General features: G+C 41.7%; 1 protein-coding gene across 1 annotated transcript in view; it reads left to right on the plus strand.

The window, feature by feature from the left end:
- CRADD (CASP2 and RIPK1 domain containing adaptor with death domain) overlaps positions 1–19,749 on the plus strand; it is a 35,534-nt gene continuing 15,785 nt past the window's right edge. Inside the window, exon 1 of the mRNA XM_053405790.1 lies at positions 1–298. Coding sequence (XP_053261765.1) covers positions 1–298 — 298 coding nt within the window. The remainder of the gene's footprint in view (positions 299–19,749) is intronic.

Below are 19,749 nucleotides of genomic sequence, written 5' to 3' on the forward strand. Positions count from 1 at the left end.
ATGGATGCCAGGGACAAGCAGGTTCTACGGTCGTTGCGCCTGGAGCTTTGTGCAGAACTGCTGGTGGAGGGCCTTGTCATTCAGTACCTTTACCAAGAAGGCATCCTGACAGAAAGCCACGTGCAAGAAATAAGGTCCCAAGTCACCAACCACAGGAAAACCATGTTGCTCCTTGACATCTTACCTACAAGAGGGCCCAAGGCTTTTGAGACTTTTCTAGATTCCTTACAGGAGTTTCCATGGGTGAGAGACAAGCTTGAGGCAAAGCGCAATGAAGTTATGCTAGTGGCACTTGATGGTAAGATTTCAAAACTATTACTGTATTGGGTTCATTCTTCCTTTGATCAAAGAGCTGCAATGGTAGAATTTACAGTTGGGAGGAGTGGACTCGGCTCCTGCACCTCTAATAGATGTGCAGAAGAGGGACTTTCAGTAAGTGCAGCTTGCCACGCAAAGAGCGCAGGAGCTCTGCCTTCTCTTTCCATTTGGCACTGCAATCCTACATGTCTCTACTTGGAAGTAAATCCGCTTGAGTTCAACAGGACTTGCTCCCAGATAAATGCGTATAGGACTGCAACCTTAGTCTGTTAGCTGGTTGTTTTCTACAATGTTGTTTTGTTGTCCGCCACCACTTGTCATCTTCTAATTTTTAAAATCTTAACTGGACTTTTTACTGTGTTGCAGTGTGTTTTTGCTTTTCAGACTTATTTTTTTTGTGAGCTACAGTTGAAAGACTGGGCAAGAAGTCATCTTATAAAAATAAATATTCAGCCATGTGAGCCCACACTTGTGCTTCATCCCCTTGGTGAGATCTAGGCTGTTGTCAGCCTAAGTAATTTGTTTGTGATGTGGAGTTAGCTGTTGCAAAATGTGATTCAAAGTCTAGAGTTCTGCGTAGTCAACTTGCTTCAAAACAGATGTCCAGACTGGTGTGTGCGTGTGTAAAATCCATTATCTATTTAAAGGGTTCATTTTTACCTTATAGGAAATTGTATGTGATAACTTGAGTAACTCAACTTGAGTAACTCAAGTAACTTGAGTGCTCTCTAAGTAACGGCCACCCCAGTTAGGCAACCCAGGGCATAGAGGATAATCTTGCCTTCAGCCTAGTCTATGCAATTTTCTTATGTTGCAAGAGTTGTGGGGTGAAGCTTTGAGGAAGTGGCAGCCAAGCAGCTCCAGTAATGCGAATGGGCCTAGAAGCTATTGGACGTACAGTGGTAACTTCTGAAGATAGCAAGACAAATGTATGTTCAAAAATATTGAGGTAGGGGAGCATATACTATACCTTTTAGATCAGTATTTCCCAAAGTGTGGTACACATACCCCTGGGGTTGCACAAAAGGATTTCAAAGGGTGTATGGTATCTGCTAGATAAAATAGGATCATAATCATGTACCCCTATTGAGAGTTTATTCTTACTGGTGTACTCCGACCAACAAATTATCTTCGTCTGAGCCCTTCTTAGAATATAATTTGGTGGTCGGGGTACACCAGTAAGAATAAACACTCAAAAAGGGTACATGATTATTGTAAGTTTGGGAAACATTGCTCTAGACAAATGAGGCTAAAAAGAGATTTAAGGCAGACTTGTGTACATTGTCATTCTAGATGATGTATTACATTTCTATCACACCTTTCCTTCTAGGAACTCAAAATGGTCCTGTGCCATCCCATTTTATCCTCACAACAACCCCATGAGATAGAGACAGGGATTGGCTCCGTGAACTTCATGGCTGAGTGGGGATTTGAACCTTGGTCTTAGTCTAGCCAGGGGTGTAGCTAGCTGCTCTGGCACCCGGAGTGGCGGGGGCGAGGCGAGCCACCCACAGGGGCGCCACGGCAATCCGCGCACCGGGGGGCACCGCAGTGATCCGCCCAGGGGGTGGCGCAGTGCGGCAAGCTGCCCATGGAGTCCCCCTGAAACTGCAGAGTGGGGCCCCAAGCCGCTGCTTCACTCCCAGGAGAGACGTGTGGCTCGGGCACACTGCAGGCCAGGCCCCGCGGTAAGTGCTGCCCCCCCGTGATGTGCCATTTTGTCACCCCCCTCATGGATGACACCCAGGGCGGACCGCACCCCCACCCCTTCCTACGCCCCTGAGTCTAGCTCTCTCACAGCTACACCAAACTACAGTGGAACTGATTTTACAGTTGAATTATTGTCTCTCTTTGCTTGCAAACTAAAAGGCATCTGTATGAATGAGAGTCATTATAAACTTTTCCTCCTGAGAGATGACTAATTCTAATACAGTAATATAAAGGGAGAATGGAAAGGGACAACAGTAGGGTAGCACTGTATAATAGAGACGAGACTGTACAGTGATGGGTTGGTAAACTTGGAATATGTGGGTTTACATCAGATATGTTGTATTCCTTTTTGCAGAGGAGGAATGAGACATGGGGAAAGGGTTCTGAAGTTTTGCTTACATAACTGGTAATTTTCAGACAACTGCTCATCTTTTATTATCTGATTTGTATACAAACACACACATCCTTGAAGATGCTCTTGGCTTAGAGTCTTGGGATCTCTTAACTTTAGGTTTTGTCTTGGGCTAAGTGATCCAATGGCCTCAGACTCATCACCCTAGTACTATTACTGTGGACTGATGAGCTTGGATGTTCATGGTTACTATGTTTTCGAACATCCCTGTTGAAGGAGAAAGGGCAACTTATATGTGCATAAATGTTTATGTTGTTTTAAGGAGGATAGTTACATTTCAGTAAGAATTCAAGAAGGCCTTTTGTGATAGAGGACAGTGTCCCGTCAACAGTGTTGAAATAAGATTTATCGGCCAGTCCATTTGTCTTGTTTGGTGGAATTGGGGTGGTGGAGGAGGCAAGATGTCTTTGGCCAGCTCCATCGACAGTTTTCTAGCATGGATGTTAAATCAATACTCCATATTTTTGGGATAGATATATGAACAAGGATGACATAATCCTTAACAAGTTTCTGTTATACAATCCTTGAGGTTATGGAGATTGTAACCTTGAATTACTTTCAAGTGATGCTTATGGGAACATTTTTAATAATAATAATAATAATAATTAATTTGATTATTTCACTTAGAATAATTTATTTCCCCTGTCTCTGTTGATGTGACTCTTCATAATTGTAAAATATGGCTAACAAAGTTTCCAGCTAGGTTTGGAGTGTTCTCTGGTCTGTTGGTCAATTTTCAGGCCTGGCTAAGAGTTGGGAGTGGGTGGTTTTGAATAAGCTGGGGCAAATAATACTACTATCCCACAGCCTCTTCCTGGTCCCATAGCCATAGTTAGTGCCCATGCCTGTGTTATTCTTGCACAGTTGTACTATTATTTTTTTTTGGAAGAGTAGGAAAAGCCTAGTTTGTTTATATTATTTTCTTTTTCCACTACGTGGGACACCTTGTGTTTGTGGACAGAAAAGTAGTTAAATACGTTATTCAGTAACTAATCTACTTCTAATGATTTGTACAATCCCTGTTGCAACCCAGGGTTAGCCAGCTGGCAGCACAGAGTGGGAATTTACTACCAACGCAGTTTAATCTGGCCTCTGGTAACCCCTATGTATATTAAAGAGATTGTCCAATTTCACTAAGGTGAAAAAGAACCTCATCAAAAGATGTGTACATTTTAAAATGTTTCATCTTTTTAAATTGATGTCATATGTGCAATGCGCAGGGAGCCCAACGCAGTGCAGATTCCTCTCTTGAGCTCGGCAGGAGTCAGCCATTGAACCGCGCCATGCTGGGCTGCCCGTTTGGCCTCCTCCCAATAATGCGACGTCACATGTGTGTCACATGTATGGCATCACATACTCCCGACCCATGTCCAATGCATGATGTCACACAAAGATGATGCACACTGCCGCCCCACCCAAATCTTGTACTCAAGGCAGCCCCTCTGCTTCCACCTAAATCTCCTTCCTGGACATCTGTTTTCCCAGCCGCCTTAAATTCCATCATGGAGGGGCCCCCCCTGTGTTCTCTGTGCTCTTTGCTCTGCTACATGCAAAGCTCATCCACTGCCACACCTGCAGATGGAAAGCAGAACTAGAGCTGTGTGTCATCAGCATATTGCTAACAATGTACTCCAAAATTCTGGGTAATCCCACATAGTGGTTTCATGTAGATGCAGAATCTTGAGGAACTACACATTGAAGTCTCCACAAGGCGGAAGAGCATGCCCCAAGCATCACTCTCAAAGGGCAGAACTGGAAAAAAGCAAATGGGGAGGCTGCTTATCAACCGTCCAGCGTCCTTTTTCTCTCTCCCCGCATCAAGCTTTCATGGTGTAATATGCATTTAGCAGTTGTTGTGCAAGCTTCTGGTGAAGCTCAACTCTTCACTTCCGTTTTTTATTTTTATAATAATTAAGAAATAATACTTCCTGAGTACAGAAACCTTAGAAAGTAAGGTACATGGTATAATTTCAAATATAAAATAGTTTTTAACTTAAATCTGTTTATAAAATTACAGTGCGAATTTTGTAAAGAACTATGGAACGCTCCTTACCTGAGTCTTCATGTATCTGAAAGTTCTTGTCTAGATTCAAATCATTCATGTTCCACAGACAGCATTCCTGTTATAATGTACCTTTTGATTATTTATTTGACTTGGATGACCTCCCCAGGCTATTTAGCTAATAACCCCACCTTTTCTGGACTGCAATGTGCAATCTGCTTTTTAGCTTCAGTTAGTAACAAAGCTTGGGCAACAAGATTGCTAATCTTGTAGTTTTAAGTATACTGGTAGAGTTAGCAGGGTCTTGTCCTATATGTAGGATTTGGAAGCAATAGCTTTCTATCGCAGTCATGGGAGCCAACTCCTAGGGGCTGTGGGGGCTTCGGCCCCCACAATAAAATATTTGAAGGGGCTGGGCCCCCACAGAGTTGATGGGCATTCCCATTCAAATGGTGTGTGCACACTGCGTCATGTGATTGATTATGTGCGGCGGGGCTTACTTGGGCCACCACAATATTCTATTCAAGTTGGCACCCCTGATCTCAGTTGTTCCCCAGCAACTGGTATTCAGAGGTATGCCTCCACAGTTGGTGTTCAGTTTTGCTATAGTGGCTGTTAGTACTACTAACAACTACTTGTGTAGTTCCCCTCCAAAGCCACCTATTAGAACATATGGTTTGGCTGTCTTGGTTTCTTGATGTATTTTTCCATTTAATGAAAGGTCTGACTCGATTGGGTGTTGCAGCCTTCTTTTCAGGTTCTGAACAGTCAACAAATGCACGTACGCAGTGTTTTCTATTTTAATTATATTCCTGGAAAAACTCAAGCAGACTGCTGTGTGGTGTTTACAGTGAGAGAGAAATGCTGTATGCAGAACATTATTCCGTCCCAAAAGTTTGAAAAGGAAGGAAAGCTTCTGATTTTGTGCCTTGCATAGAGTTAGTATAATCAGATTCTATGAGGGATTCTCAAATGTTGCTGGGCCTGTTTGTTGAAGTGGGACAGATATGGGATTGTTTTATTCAACAGTGTGACATGACTTGTAATTTTATTTTATTTTCTTATATATTTGTATGTGTTTGTATGTTATGTAGTGACCAGGGATCATTTTCTGATGAAGAGCAAGGTATAAATTTGCAACACCCATGTATAGGATCAAGGCATTCTTTAAGAACAACCACATGTAAATTGTATTACATAAGTACAGTCATACCTCGGCTCCCAAATGCCTTGGGAGTCAAACATTCCGGCTCTTGAACGATCGAAAACCGGAAATGAGTGTTCCGATTATTGAACATCTTTTTGGAAGGCGAACATCTGGCGCACCGTGCGCCTGCATGTGAAACCAATCATAAACTGTGCCTTGGTTTCCTAACATTTCGGAAGTGGAACGGACTTGCAGAACGGATTCCATTCGACTTCCGAGGTGTGACTGTAATTGTGCTCTACTTTATCAGGTTATAGAAGACCTAATGTTACAAAATAATATGTATATTGTTTCTTTAAGTTGTAATCTACAAACCGTTTCAAACAACTGCATTAAAAACCAGCTTAGTTCCATTACAGTCCGTTGAATTCGGAGCAAAGACTGAGAGGTGAGATGATAGCCATCTGCAGATATCAGATGGGCTGTCACATGGGTGATGGAGCAAGCTGGTTTTCTGCAGTTCTAGCGGCTAGGACCTGAACCAATGGATTCCAGTCACAAGCAGTGAGATTCCGACTAAACATTAGGAAGAACTCTCTGTTGGTTAGAACTATTTGACAGTGGAATGGAGTAGCTCGGAAAGTGGTGGACTCTCCTTTATTGGAGGTTTTTAAACAGAGGTTTGTTGGCCACCTGTCAGGGGTTTTTTTTAGCAGTGATTCCTGCATTACGGGGGGGGGGGTTGGACTAGATGACATTTTGTGTTGCTTCCAGCTGTACAGTTCTATGATTCTAACTTATCTGGTTTGAAATTAAATGCAGTTAAAGTACTTGGCGTTAAGCTGATGTTTGTGAGATCAGGCAGTCCCATGTTTATATGCGCAATTGTAAAGGAGATTTCTCCCCCCCCCCTTTTAAGGTATGTGTGATTGTTCAAACAAGAAGTAGCAAAAGGAAGTGGGATAGCTGTGTAAATCTCGATTTCAGACTACCTGCCTTTGTGCCTTGGTACACAGTAGGATTTTGATTACAACAAAATTATCTCTAGGGTTGGATGAGAAGGCCCCAAAACTTTTTCAATCCTGTTTATGCCATCATGGATGTATTTACCTTGTGAATAATAATAATTTGTGCCAAATACTAATCAACCTCACAGCAGGATTACTTCCTTAGAGAATATTTCCAGTGTGGGCAATCATGACAAAGAAATATAACCGTCTAAAAGCCTCTGCATAATATTTATGATTATCAGGAAAAGCCATGGTTGTTGGCAGGAAAGTGGAGTTCTTTCTAGGAACAGCAGACTGTTACATGATGTGTGTTTCTATAATGCGGAAAATGTGTGCTATGGAATTGTGTTTTCTAGGATTGCTTTCTTAGTTAACTTCTTTCCAGAATCTTTTCCTTTTCTCCTTTCTGAGTTCCACCTCTAAACCCCATTTATATAGACAAAGGTTACATGCTGAGAAATAGCACATAGTCTCTGTACATAGGAATCTCGACATTGGTGAAAGGTTCTAACCCATCCTCCTTTCTGACATAAAAGGTTTTTGGGGAATGTGGATGTTAACTGATGAGCATTCAGTCTTGTGAATCCTTTGTTGCAGTTAGTAGTGAAGTTAGGATGCAGCTTTCCTGCCTATTTGTTATTTGTGAATAAAAGTATTGTGGCGTTTGCTATATTTACTTATATGTAAATATTCCTCCCATCAGTTTGCCCTAGTTTATCATTTTCAAAAGTTCTCTTTATGCATTTTTCTTTTTTGGGGGGGGAGGGACTGGGATTTTGGTTAAATTAAAATTACCAAAATAAGAATTGGAAGTTTAGTAACTGTGAATGTACATTTGTTTCCCACTTCATATTTTATTTTTTTGCTTTTGCCAGTGGCGTATAGTTAGATTGTGATTCTAAGACAGCAGTCCTATGTGCATTTACAAGGATCACAGTGAACAAATAAGACTTGCTTCCAACTAGACATGCGTAGGATTGCCATGCATGAAAATGATCAGAAATAATTAAAAGCACATTTTCTTCGAACTGTTTCCCAACCAAAGTTAAAAATATGGTCAAGTTCAGGGTTGATTTAAGTACATACAGAGTTAAGGATTCTATCAGGCTTCTCCAGATATGGAAGATCTCAATAATTTTAGACCAGTGGCAAATCTCTGCTTCCTGAGCAGTCCTCAAGAGAGTGCCCTGCACAATGGCTTGTGTCGGGAGACAGTCAGGGGAGTGTGACTCTGTTGATTTTCCTTAAGCATTTTTTTGATCCTGTCCCAGCTTGCAATGCTTCTTCTCCTTCTTGAGTGGCTTTCTCCAGAAAGTGGTGCTTTGGGGGGGGGCGGGATAAGTGCTTAGAGTCGAGATTTGTAGTCTAGTACCATCCGCAGTGCCACAGGTTCCCCATTCCTGCTCTCAAAGCACGCTTCCTGGTTTGGTCATATGGAGGTGAATCTTAGCCTCTGAGGCTATCGGAAGAGTGTCTGTTTACAGTTGTAGAACAAGCAGCTGTATTCGTATTTGCTTTTCAGTTTATACAGCCAGCAGCATAAGAGATGAGTTCTCCGGCTGTTAAGCCAAATAAAAGGAAAGAGCTAATGGTATCTACGAACACAGGGGAGGAGTAGTGGGTGGTGGTGTTTATAACAGAGTGAGTGTAATGAGGGGAGTATATTTCCTAATAACAAGCATAAACCATCACACGCAACGTGCCTCCACTAGCCCTGAACTCTGATCTGAGTGGCCTTCCTGGATCACTGATGACGTAGAAATGCTTCTACAGTCGTTGGAGTCACTAGATGTTGGCTCAGTTCCTCAAGTTTTAATCTGAAGTTTTGTTGTTGTTGGCCAGTTGATTGCAAACACAAATGTGAGTTTCTATTTCTGTTAATAGGATATTTTATCTTATTTGGGAACCTCTGCTCAAAACATTATTTAGTACATGTTTGTTTCCTTTTCTGCCTCCTCCACATTGGATATCTATATCTTAGAATAGACTGTATAACGTGTATCTTTCTATTAAAAGCATGTTTTCTTAACATTACCATTTCCGTTCCCTTAATTTCTTGTTCGTTTTTCACTGCTAGGGTTGGACATGAGGTAATAAGCTCATACCCAAATCTGATTTACTTATACAATCATCTCTGATCCTTTTGGGATGGACAGCAGAGAATGGAAAGGATCTAGTTCCTTGTTCTTGTTCTTTCCTCAGATTCATCCGCAGAGCAGTTGAATCTGCAGCACACAGATAATATCCCTCACTTCCAAGAAAAAGAAATCCATTTATGGCAGGCACCTGTTCCAATAGAATTATTAAAGCAGCAGATGAAACTGGAAAGTTTTGACATAGATTTCAAGGTTTTTTTTATTACTACGTAGCTTACAGACAAGTTCTTGGTACTAAATTATTCAACAAGTCAAAGTGACCCAGTGGATTTCCTTCCCATCACTGCTTCTATTATTTAGCCTTTCCCCAATGCCAGCAATGCTAGACTATAACTGTCTGGTTTGACTTTCATGTGTCTGAATACTTTCCTTCATTGTGACCAGTATTTATTTTTTGGCTATTTTTCTATTACCTGTTGGCCCGTCTCTGCCAGCTGATGAACTTTATTGAAGGAGTGGTATATAAATGCCACAAGTAAGTACCAGGTGGCTGCACCTCACATTCTGAGAGGTGCATCTAAGTTCTTTGCAATACTGGGGTGCAGTTCATAAGTTGGATGTGGCTGCACGTGATTCTCCATGGTGATGCAAGGAATCTTGTGGTGAACCTTCCGAACTGGAAGTCCCTTCATGGGTGCCACTAAAATAATGACCACTCCTTGGATTGTTTGTGCAAAGCAGAGGTGCCAGCTCATGGGGGCTAAGCTATCCCCCCCCCAATATCTTTTGTGAGGGGGCTGGCTCCTCCTCCTCCTGCCATGGAAGGAGGCCTGTTGTGGGAGAGGAGCAACTGTGGCCATTGAAGCAGTGCAGTGCTCGGCTCTATGCTCGGCCTCCTCCAGAAGATGCGACGTCATGCGCATGACAACACACACACGTTGTGCATCACACGGGCCCCCTAAATCTTCGGCACAAGTTGCTGCCTCTACTCCAAGTTTGAATATTACTGCAAGAACTATGATACAACATGGGTTTTTATCAAGAATGAGCAACTCCCACTCCCATCATCTTAAGCCAGGGTGGCCAGTGACCACAGATGATGGGAGCTGTAGTCCAAAAAAACCTCAAGGGCCACATGACTTATTTAGAGCAAGCAATGTGTTAAGTACAATATTATTAAAATGAATGGTTGCTTCATACTTAAAAGCTTATTCTTCATTCTGGAACGTTATGCATCTCTCTCTTTCTCTCTTTCCCCATATCTCAAATGTCCTCATAATGTCTCAGCATACATGCCTACAGAAAAAGTCCTAGTTTGTGTGGCACCCAATGTGCCAATATGAAGTTTGAATTGTTTTTTGTTTAACTCGGAGAGGGCTGTGCCTGAAACTGTACATATGAAACTGTGAGGCAATATTTGTTTTGCAGCTGCCTTTACTTTCCTCTTGATAAATAGAAGATTCATGTTTCCCCTTGTGCTGTCAGTCTTCTGATCTTTCTGAATAATAGCAACTGTTATGAAAATTTGCCTTGTAGATTAAGTGTGAAAGATGTCACAGATCTGAATTAACAAGCAGCAAAAAGTTGATGTATATCCCTGTCCTCTCAGAAGAGTGCTCTTTTTCATAACTCAGGCAGCCTGGAATTTGTGGGGCAGCTCAGATGCGGTGGTGGGAGCAAAGAGGGAAAGAAGTTAAGGAAGAGTGAAGACAGAAAACACACCTTGCCTTCTCAGCACCCTGAGACCTTCCTCTGCTGTGCTGCAAAGTGCTAAAGGACTGCTAGCCTTAAACAATTTTCATGCTTTTAATACTTGTGAATTTTGAAAGCGAAAGCTCCAGAGGTCAAACAGCAGTAAAGGTAAAGGGACCCCTGACCATTAGGTCCAGTCGTGACCGGCTTGGGGGTTGCGGCGCTCATCTCACTTTATTGGCCGAGGGAGCCGGCGTACAGCTTCCGGGTCATGTGGCCAGCATGACTAAGCCGCTTCTGGCGAACCAGAGCAGTGCACGGAAACGCCGTTTACCTTCCCGCCGGAGCGGTACCTATTTATCTACTTGCACTTTGACGTGCTTTCGAACTGCTAGGTGGGCAGGAGCTGGGACAGAGCAACGGGAGCTTACCCCGTCACGGGGATTCGAACCGCTGACCTTCTGATCAGCAAGTCCTAGGCTCTGTGGTTTAACCCACAGTGTTTCTAGGGAAATAAAACCCTTTAATGCTGAATCACAGAACTGTACTGTTATGGTTTATAGCTTCATATATTGCTATTAACTGTGAATAGCTGAGTTCTTCGTGTTTTGCAATGAAGGCATACAGTCTTGTTGCAGCATTTCATTTTAATAGCAACCTTGCCTCTCTAGATCGAAGCGTTATATTCCTCTGTTTGATGAAATTTGGCTTCAGTTTTGCAGAGGTTTCTTTCTTCACAGCACTTTATTTTCATTGTTAAATTTCTGCTTTTGATTGCATTTTTTTGTGTCTTTAAAGCATTATATATCTCTCATAAGTAAAGTATAATATTGTGCGAAAAACTATTTGAAATTTAGAGTACTTCACTGTAGCTAGGCATAATGTTTTTAATCCCTATATACTCCAAAGCAAGTGGAACATGCCTCTGGCCTGAGGCATCCTGTGGCAAAAACACACTTAAGGATTTGATAATTGCCCAGTTTGTGCTCTCATCATAACATATTGAAGCCCAACAAGTGGCACCAGCTCCACACCAAATCATATTTCACTTGTGTTAAAAGTAAGGCAAGTTTTTATTAGGTTCCTGAGGTGAGAAAATGCCTTCATTTATATGTGTGCTCAGACAGAAGAACATACGCCACATCTTTTGTATCACATCATTTTTATTCTTCCTCAGTTCTTTTGATACTGCAAATTAATATATCATCGCTTTCATCCAAGTGACAATGTGCAGGGACGTCTTCTTCCGAGAATAACCTGCCCCCTCACTAGTCTGGCACAACTTTTTCTCTGTCACAAAGAACATTCTTCAAAATAGCTTAAAAGGAGAGGGGTAGTGAGTGAAGAGCTTGGAGACTTGAGGCTTATCCATACTTCTGCTTGTGCCGTGTCCAGAAACACAGTCTGAATGGTTTTCTGCTTGACCTGGGCTTTCTAGGCACAGGTCTGAGTGGATTCCCCCTTGCCCTGCTCCTTTCCAAGGAAAACCCACTCTTGAGAGATAGATCGGAACAAATGGCAATCCAAGGGAAACCCAAATTGTTGTTGGCTCCGATTGAGTGCTAAAGAGTGTTTTTCCATGAATAGGAAAACAGAAAGACAAGAGGAAGTATGAATAAGCCCTTACTTCCCAAAGCGCAATTGCAATGCAATTGGCAGATTAACTATATCAAATATTTGATGTTTTAGATATTCCTCTGAGTTCTTTAGTGCCATCCTCCTGAAAAAGAGAGCCATTAATACTGGAAACTTCCATAAACCAAAACTAACTCCTTCGTGGGAGCAATTGTGCTGTCACAACTGATGGGAGTTGTGTTTTGATTCTAGACTTCGATTTCAGCATTGCTTAAAATAATGTTTTAAGGCGGTACAAGATTTCTCCTCTTTTATTTTTTTCTGTGCTGAAGTTTTAAAGAATGCATTTGCTCTGAATGTTTCTTTGAATTGCTTCCAGAACATAAACACAAGGCATGGCTTAATACCTAACGTTTCTGGAATGTATTTTACATTACGAAGCTAGGAGTGCCTTTCATTATGGATTTCCAATTACAGTGGTACCTCGGGTTAAGTACTTAATTTGTTCCGGAGGTCTGTACTTAACCTGAAACTGTTCTTAACCTAAAGCACCACTTTAGCTAATGGGGCCTCCAGTTGCCGCTGCGCCGCCGGAGCCCGATTTCTGTTCTTATCCTGAAGCGTATGTAACCTGAAGTGTATGTAACCCGAAGTACCACTGTAAATTATTCCCTGGTTGTGTCTAAGATAGTGAAATGGCTGTTGCCTTTCTGACTCTGGTCATCTTACCTCAAAAAGGATGTAACACAGCAATTCAGAAAAGGGCAACAAAAATGAGCAAGAGGATGGATCAGCTCCTCTATGAAGGAAGAGTACAACTGTTGGGGATTTTTTTGTTTAGAGAAAAGGCAAGTAAGAGGCAAAATTACGAATTTTCTGTAGAAAGTAGATAGAAATAGACTTTTCTCTCCCCCCCTCCCTCATAACACTAGATTCAAGGCAGATAAAATAAAGTACTTCTTCCCACAGCACATTGTTAAACTACAGAACTCACTCCCACAAGAGGCTATGTTCTCTGATGGCTATGTTCTCCCTCCACAGTCGGAGGCAGTGATGCTTCCAGTTTCTGGAAACTGCAGGAGTGCTGAGTGCTGTTGTGCTATGGTCTTGCTTGTGGGCCTCCCATAGGCTTTTTCAGAAAAATGGAGGACCCAAAAAAGCCAGTTTGTCTGGCCTCCAAAACCTCATTCGATGGTGGTGGCAGCAAAAAGAAATAAATCTAAAGTATTGATTGAGCTGCCAGTCCAGTGCCCTGATGGGGATGCAACTCAAGCTCTCTCCAGTCAACAGATTCATAATTTAATGGGTGGGGAGGGGATGATAAGCTCTCCGAGATCAGCTAAGGAGGGAGACTGTGTGCTTGCAAGTATAGGGCGCCCCTCCCCAAACTGCTAGCATGTAGCTCTCCAGGGTAGATGCCCAAGCCAATGGCGAATTCCTCAGCCCAGAAATGGTTAGCCATTCCTACGATAGACAACTTAAGGTCACATGAACAACTCCCACTGAAATTTGCTGCGGGGAATACAGGTATGCAGTTATTAAAGGGCAAGTCATCCTAACCTTAAGCAAGGCATTGTTTACCAGCAAGAAAGACTGTTATGCTAGGTGTGCTTACTAGAGAGAGCAAGACCCACTGAACAAAGTGGGATCATTTCTACTGTAACTGTTAGTTAATTAGTATCAATTAAGACTTCTGCAATTTTGCTCTTGCGATCAACTCAAATGGTAGCAGTGTAGTCTTGAAGAGGCAGTTTTGTTAATGTGCAATCAGTTTTAGCGTAAAACCTTGCAGTTGTCACAAAGCATTTCCTTGTATTGAAGAGTTAGTTAAGTATAAAGCTCTCAAGTTCAAGGGGGCAGGAGCTGTCTTAATGAAGAACAGCTTCAAAGGTTTTCAGTAAAGATAAAATTCCAGGAAAGGTGCAACATGTTTCCCTACTAAGAATTTTCTGTTTTGCATTTTCTAAGAAATCTTGATGTCATCAGGAATGGTGAAGTTCCTCTCTCCCTTTTTGGAACAGTTGCATGTAAGAACAAGTGAAAGATTTGGACGCAGTCCAGGACTCATGGAAGTCAATGGCAAAATTCTTGTTAGGGTGTGTGCGTGTGGTTCTTGCTGTCATCTTTGAGCTGGTTTAATTAAGAACAAGTACCTATTTATTTCTTTGCTTCTAGGTTGAGGCTTTTTGGGATGTCAGGCACACCTCAAAACTACATCAGACAGTAACGACCTCCACATTGATCTAGGTAGTTGGAATGACAAACCAGGGACTGTGAGGATCAGTGCAAGTAGCATAGTTCAAAAAAGTGATCTTTGGCACACAAGCACCACACTAAAGTTATACCTTTGCCATGGATGGTGCTATATACTGAATGTAGTGGTTCCCTACTGTAGTGGTTCCTGTCTGACAGCAAAATACAGTCTTACTAAGAGTTCTAGTGAAATGCTTTATTTGAAAATGTTGAATCTTTTAGTATTTAGAGGTGAAGGAGCAAGGCAGCAAAAATTGCTAAATGTAGGGAAATATGGGTTTTAATTATAGAGATAACGATCTTTTGAAGTACTGTTTCAAAACATCTTTGGCTGTGTGTCAGCAATCCAAAGCCAAAACCTGTGTAATTGAGTCTTGTTCATATTTCTCTCCTGATAGGCAGCCTTCTTTCATTTCTGTTCCATCCGTACTATTTACATTTTAGATTGCAAGCCCCTCGGTAGCAGAAACCAGTGGGTTGTTTTTGTTTTTGTTTTGCTATATCTCTCTTCAAAGTGGTGCTCCATAAATATCCCCTGCCATGTTTACTATCGAACCTCATAACATATTAACATAGAATCATAGAATTGGAAGCTGACCCTGAGAATCACCTAGTCTAATCCCCTGCAATGCAAGAATATGCAGCTATCCCTTATGTCTTCCTTATTCCAGCCATTTTTCTAACTGTCAAATATTGGAGGGTGGGCAAATACAGGCTTTCAGAATCATGGTAAACATGGATTTTAAAAAGAACACCTTCATGCTTGTTTAATGAAAAATAAAATTCTTCTGCAGCTACTGAACTGCTCGCGTAATCCAATGTGTTCAACAGTGAGAGATTTCCAAGAAGGCAGGAAACTGTAAAAGGGCAAGGCTTTCCAAGCTCTCCTGTTTGGTTTACAAAACCCTTGTGTTTTTAATGCTAGAGCTCCCTCCGCCCCCCTCCTCTTTCTCAGAATCTCATCTCTAGGAAATCCAGAGTGCTGCATAACTGTGAAGCACTTAGATTTGCAACAGACGACTCAAAGTCTCATGCTTGAAATAATCTGCTTTTCAAAACTCAAACAAACCCACCAAACAACCCTCTTACGTGTATATAGCCCTTCTTGCTCCCCCCCCCACCCCCCGCTTGCTTTGTAGAATGACTTGATCAAGGCAAGCTTTGGATAAAGGCGAAATAAAACACTGGTTAGAAAAAAGATTGTGATCCTAGCATTGTGGGAGTTATCTGAAATTTCTTAAACAAATTAAAATCTAGACAGATGTGAAGCTTTCGGTGACACCTTGAATCTGATCTCAGGCTATAAAGTGGAGTGTAGTATTAACACACTAATAAACTCACCCACATCCTCCTCCTCCTCTCTTTCCGCTGCCAATTGATTGCCCTGCTTTGCAGATCTTGCTATCACCTACTTTAATTATGGATAGTGGTGAGTGGAACTTCCTTTGTTCTGGTTGGTATTTGGTTTGCAAATAATATTAAGCCACGGTTTGGTGCTATGAAATTGCCCTTTAGTTCAACAATTTTGGCAGGTTATTCTTCCAAATTCAAAATTTGCCCTTCTCTCTGTTTTTTGATTCTGAAAATTGGGATTTGGGCCAAAAGAACTAATAACTTATCTGATAACTTTGACAAGGTGCACAATAGCCAAATTCAGAAGAACTTTGGATGCTGACCTTACGGCAGTTTGATATCAACAGCTCTTAAGGCAAGTTGACTAACCAACTTCAAGGCTGTAGGAAAATCCAAGACATGGGCAAATTCTATGCTGTTTTGTCAAGTTTTATTACATAAGCAGCAACTAAGGAACACTGGTACGGACCTCTGGGTTCTCATGGAAGCCTTTGGGAGGACACTTTTCAAAGATAGATATGATGAGTGTAACTACTTCAGTAGAACTGTGCGATGCACTCCCCATTTCAATAATTACATGTTGTGTTGCATTGTTTGGTATTTGAAAAATGAATAAAAATAAGTCGCATTAAAAAGCTGCTTGTAGAACTAGCACAAATCAGTTTTATGTGGTGACAGAGAATTTTATATTTAATGGTCTCCAGAGATTATGCATTGTGAGACAACGTGAATCACTATGGGTTTATATGTATATTGGTCAAAATTTAGTTTGGTCTTGGAAATGTGTAGTCTTTGATCCTCTGTGTTGAATTATTGCTGTGTTAAAACAGCTGTAAAACACAGTATTTCAAACAGAAATAATTAATAGTAAAAATTAATAATCCGTGTAGGCCAGTAACTTTAAAGTCTCAACCAGGAGGTTTCTCTGCTTATAGATTATTTTTCTGATTAGCTTTTTCCTTTATTAAAATTTTCATTGGATATTTTGTCAGTAAAATTTGTACACTCCGTTTTTAGTATTATTTGTATGATTTAGAGTGTTGCATTTGTTTTTAGTACTATAAGTCCCATATTACATAAAGTCTGTTAAACTGACATGAAAGTGGAGCAAGAAAATTATTTGCTGCTTGACAGACATGCATGTATTTGTTAAGCCTGCCTCAACTTGTCAGAAGAAACTGCTTAATAGTTGTAACTATAGTGGTTGTATGACTATAGTAGTTGTATTAAGTTTCCTAAGGCGCATGAAATCTTGCTTATTTGTGTTTGCAGCCCAATCCTGTACACATTTTTTCAGCAGGAAGTTCCACTGAATTCAAAAGAGCTTACTTGTAAGTAGTGTGCAGGACAGTACCCTTCATTTTATTGGTCAACACAAACTCTACAAAGTTCAGGCATAAAATAATATAAAACATCTTGGTACTAGTTGCTAGAACAGCTCTTGTTTGGTACAATAGCTGTACCAAACTTCTCTCGAGTGTTTCTTACTCTCAGGGATACCACGGTCCTTTTGTTTTTGCTTTGCAAAACCCTTCCTTTCCTATGGAACATCCTGTGGAATGCAGGAATGCTGTGTTTCTGTGAATTAGCTTACAACAGTACCAAATTGCTGATTATGAGGAACGTAGTCTTAGGTCATGTAGTGCAGACTTTTATTTTCATTTTTGCATTATTCAGGAGCTCCAGGCTTTCACCAGCAGTTTTATAGTACAACATGTGTTGGAGGAGATCATGCACTCAACGCAGGCAATTTGGAGCTTATTAAGAACAGCATGGTCTTCGAGGTAGTGGAGGGAAGAAGAAGAGTTTGGATTTGATATCCTGCCTTTCACTCCCTTTAAGGAGTCTCAAAGCGGCTAACATTCTCCTTTCCCTTCCTCCCCCACAACAAACACTCTGTGAGGTGAGTGGGGCTGAGAGACTTCAAAGAAGTGTGACTGGCCCAAGGTCACCCAGCAGCTGCAGGTGGAGGAGCAGGGACGCGAACCCGGTTCCCCAGATTAGGAGTCTACCGCTCTTAACCACTACACCACACTGGCTCTCAACTTAATTGGTATCCTAAAGCTGCTAGACAACCCTGCATTGCTTTTTCTATATTGCCTTTCCTACATGATTGCTCTTTCTACCTCTCTAGCCAGTGGCAGTAAATTGGACAAAAGTACATTGCTACTGTGTGTTTTACGAATGTATATATTTTTGTTGCTTATGTTGTGCCACTGTCATGTACAGTTGTACCTCGTTTTGCGGCCGGGATCCGTTCCGGAGCCCCGGCCACTAGTTGAAAAGACAAAGCGTTACATCTGCGCATGCGTGTGGAGCAGTTTGTGCTTCTGCGCATGCGCTTCTGCGTGATTTAGCACTTATGCACATGCACGAGCTGCAAACCTGGAAGTAATCCATTCCGGTACTTCCGGGTTTGCCGCTGACATCCGCCGGAATGGATGCTAGACAAGGCGAACATTCGCAGAGGTATTACTGTACTGTATTTGCAGTACTGTACTGTATTGAAATAAGTCTTATTTTTTATTTTTGCACCCCATACAGCAGGGCATTGATAATTCTAACAATGATCTAAATAATGCCATGCCCCTTCTCTCCCGCAAGCATGCTGTTCCTTGCACACACCTGCATGTAGCTTCTTGTCTCCTATTGGACAGTGACACACACTGGGCAAGTGTGTAAACTTAAGGCTTTTCTGTGTTGTTGTTGTTTAGTCATTTAGCCGTGTCCGACTCTTCGTGACCCCATGGACCAGAGCACGAAGCAACTACAGGAGGTCCATGAAGGACTTGTATATCTATTTTTCTTGCTTTCCTTACTATTCTCTCTGAGGTACCTGTGATGTGGCAATTGCTCCCCCATGCATCACAATGGGGTTTTCACCAGCAACTGATAAAACATCTCACTCTTCACACACCTGTCTCTGTGTCTGAATAATGGAGTCATATTTCTGTCTTGAAAAGCTTGCATTTATAGGCCATAATTTATCTCATTTGTGTGGTCAGGGTGTATCAGCTGTGGAGTTGAGAGTTTCTTAAACTCTATTATTCCCTTTGTGGATCTGCAGTTTCTTTTCATGCTTGTGTTTTGAGTCCCTGTGGGAACCCCATCCATGTGCTGGTTAATTATTTATAAGCGGTCAATACTATACTAGGTTTACAGTAGGTTTGTTTTGGACTGTGGTTTGCATTCCCTAGTATTGTTTTGCTTGAGAGCCAGAGCTCCATGAGAGTATTTTCATAGCAGGAACCTGTTTTCATGTGATGGGTGGGTGGGAGGATATGAACCCGATACACCAGCACTGCATAAACAAAACGGTTGACAAGCCAGATATCCTGAAATGGAACATGGGCTTTGAGATTGCAAGGATCAGTCTGAAAGAAAGTTGTTTGTTTTTTGAAAAAAATTAAAATAAAACCTAAGTTTTTCAAGGATGCTGAACTGTACTCTCAGTATCAATGTTTGCCACAGCCTCTGGGTACCTAAAATGCATAAACTAGATTAACTGGGGGGGGGCGGTGTCCTGAGGCACCAGTGCAGCCGTCAGAAAGTCTTATGAAAGTTCTCAGCAAATATCTCCTCAAAAATCCACAATCCCATTTTTGTTCCTGCCTGTTTTTTTGCCCTTTTATATGTGGCAGCCACTTTGTGTTGCCATTTTCTGACTGGCGTCCATCAAAATTCTAAATGTCCCCATTGCCCCCCTAGAAGGTTGCCAGCCCTTGGTATAGAGTAAAATGGATTTTTCTTAAATCCTTCTCTCGTGTTGCTATGTCCATTAAGACCTCTTAATTGCACCGGGACCAGTTTACCTACAAGATCAGCTCCCTTCATATGTGCCCACTCAACTGATTTGGTCGGTGGAACTGGCACAACTACAGGTGCCACACAACACCTGTTCCCCATTTGTAAGAACTCAATCGTTTCGTGTGGCAGCCCCTGCACTGTGGAACTCTCTGCCACTTGAGAACAAGCAGGCGACATCACTTATACACTTTTCAGCGCCCGCTTAAAAGCATTCCTGTTTAGACAAGCCTACCCAGATACTTAGAAAGCTGAGGTAATATAAATCTGTTTTGATATTTTAACTTTTGTATGTTATAGAGTAGGGTTGCTATTCTATCTTTTCTTGATTTCATTGATTTATCTTTTTATAAACCGCTTTGTCCTCTCAATCAGCC

This window comes from Podarcis raffonei, chromosome 10, assembly GCF_027172205.1.
Source record: "Podarcis raffonei isolate rPodRaf1 chromosome 10, rPodRaf1.pri, whole genome shotgun sequence".
Classification (NCBI taxonomy): Eukaryota; Metazoa; Chordata; class Lepidosauria; order Squamata; family Lacertidae; genus Podarcis; species Podarcis raffonei.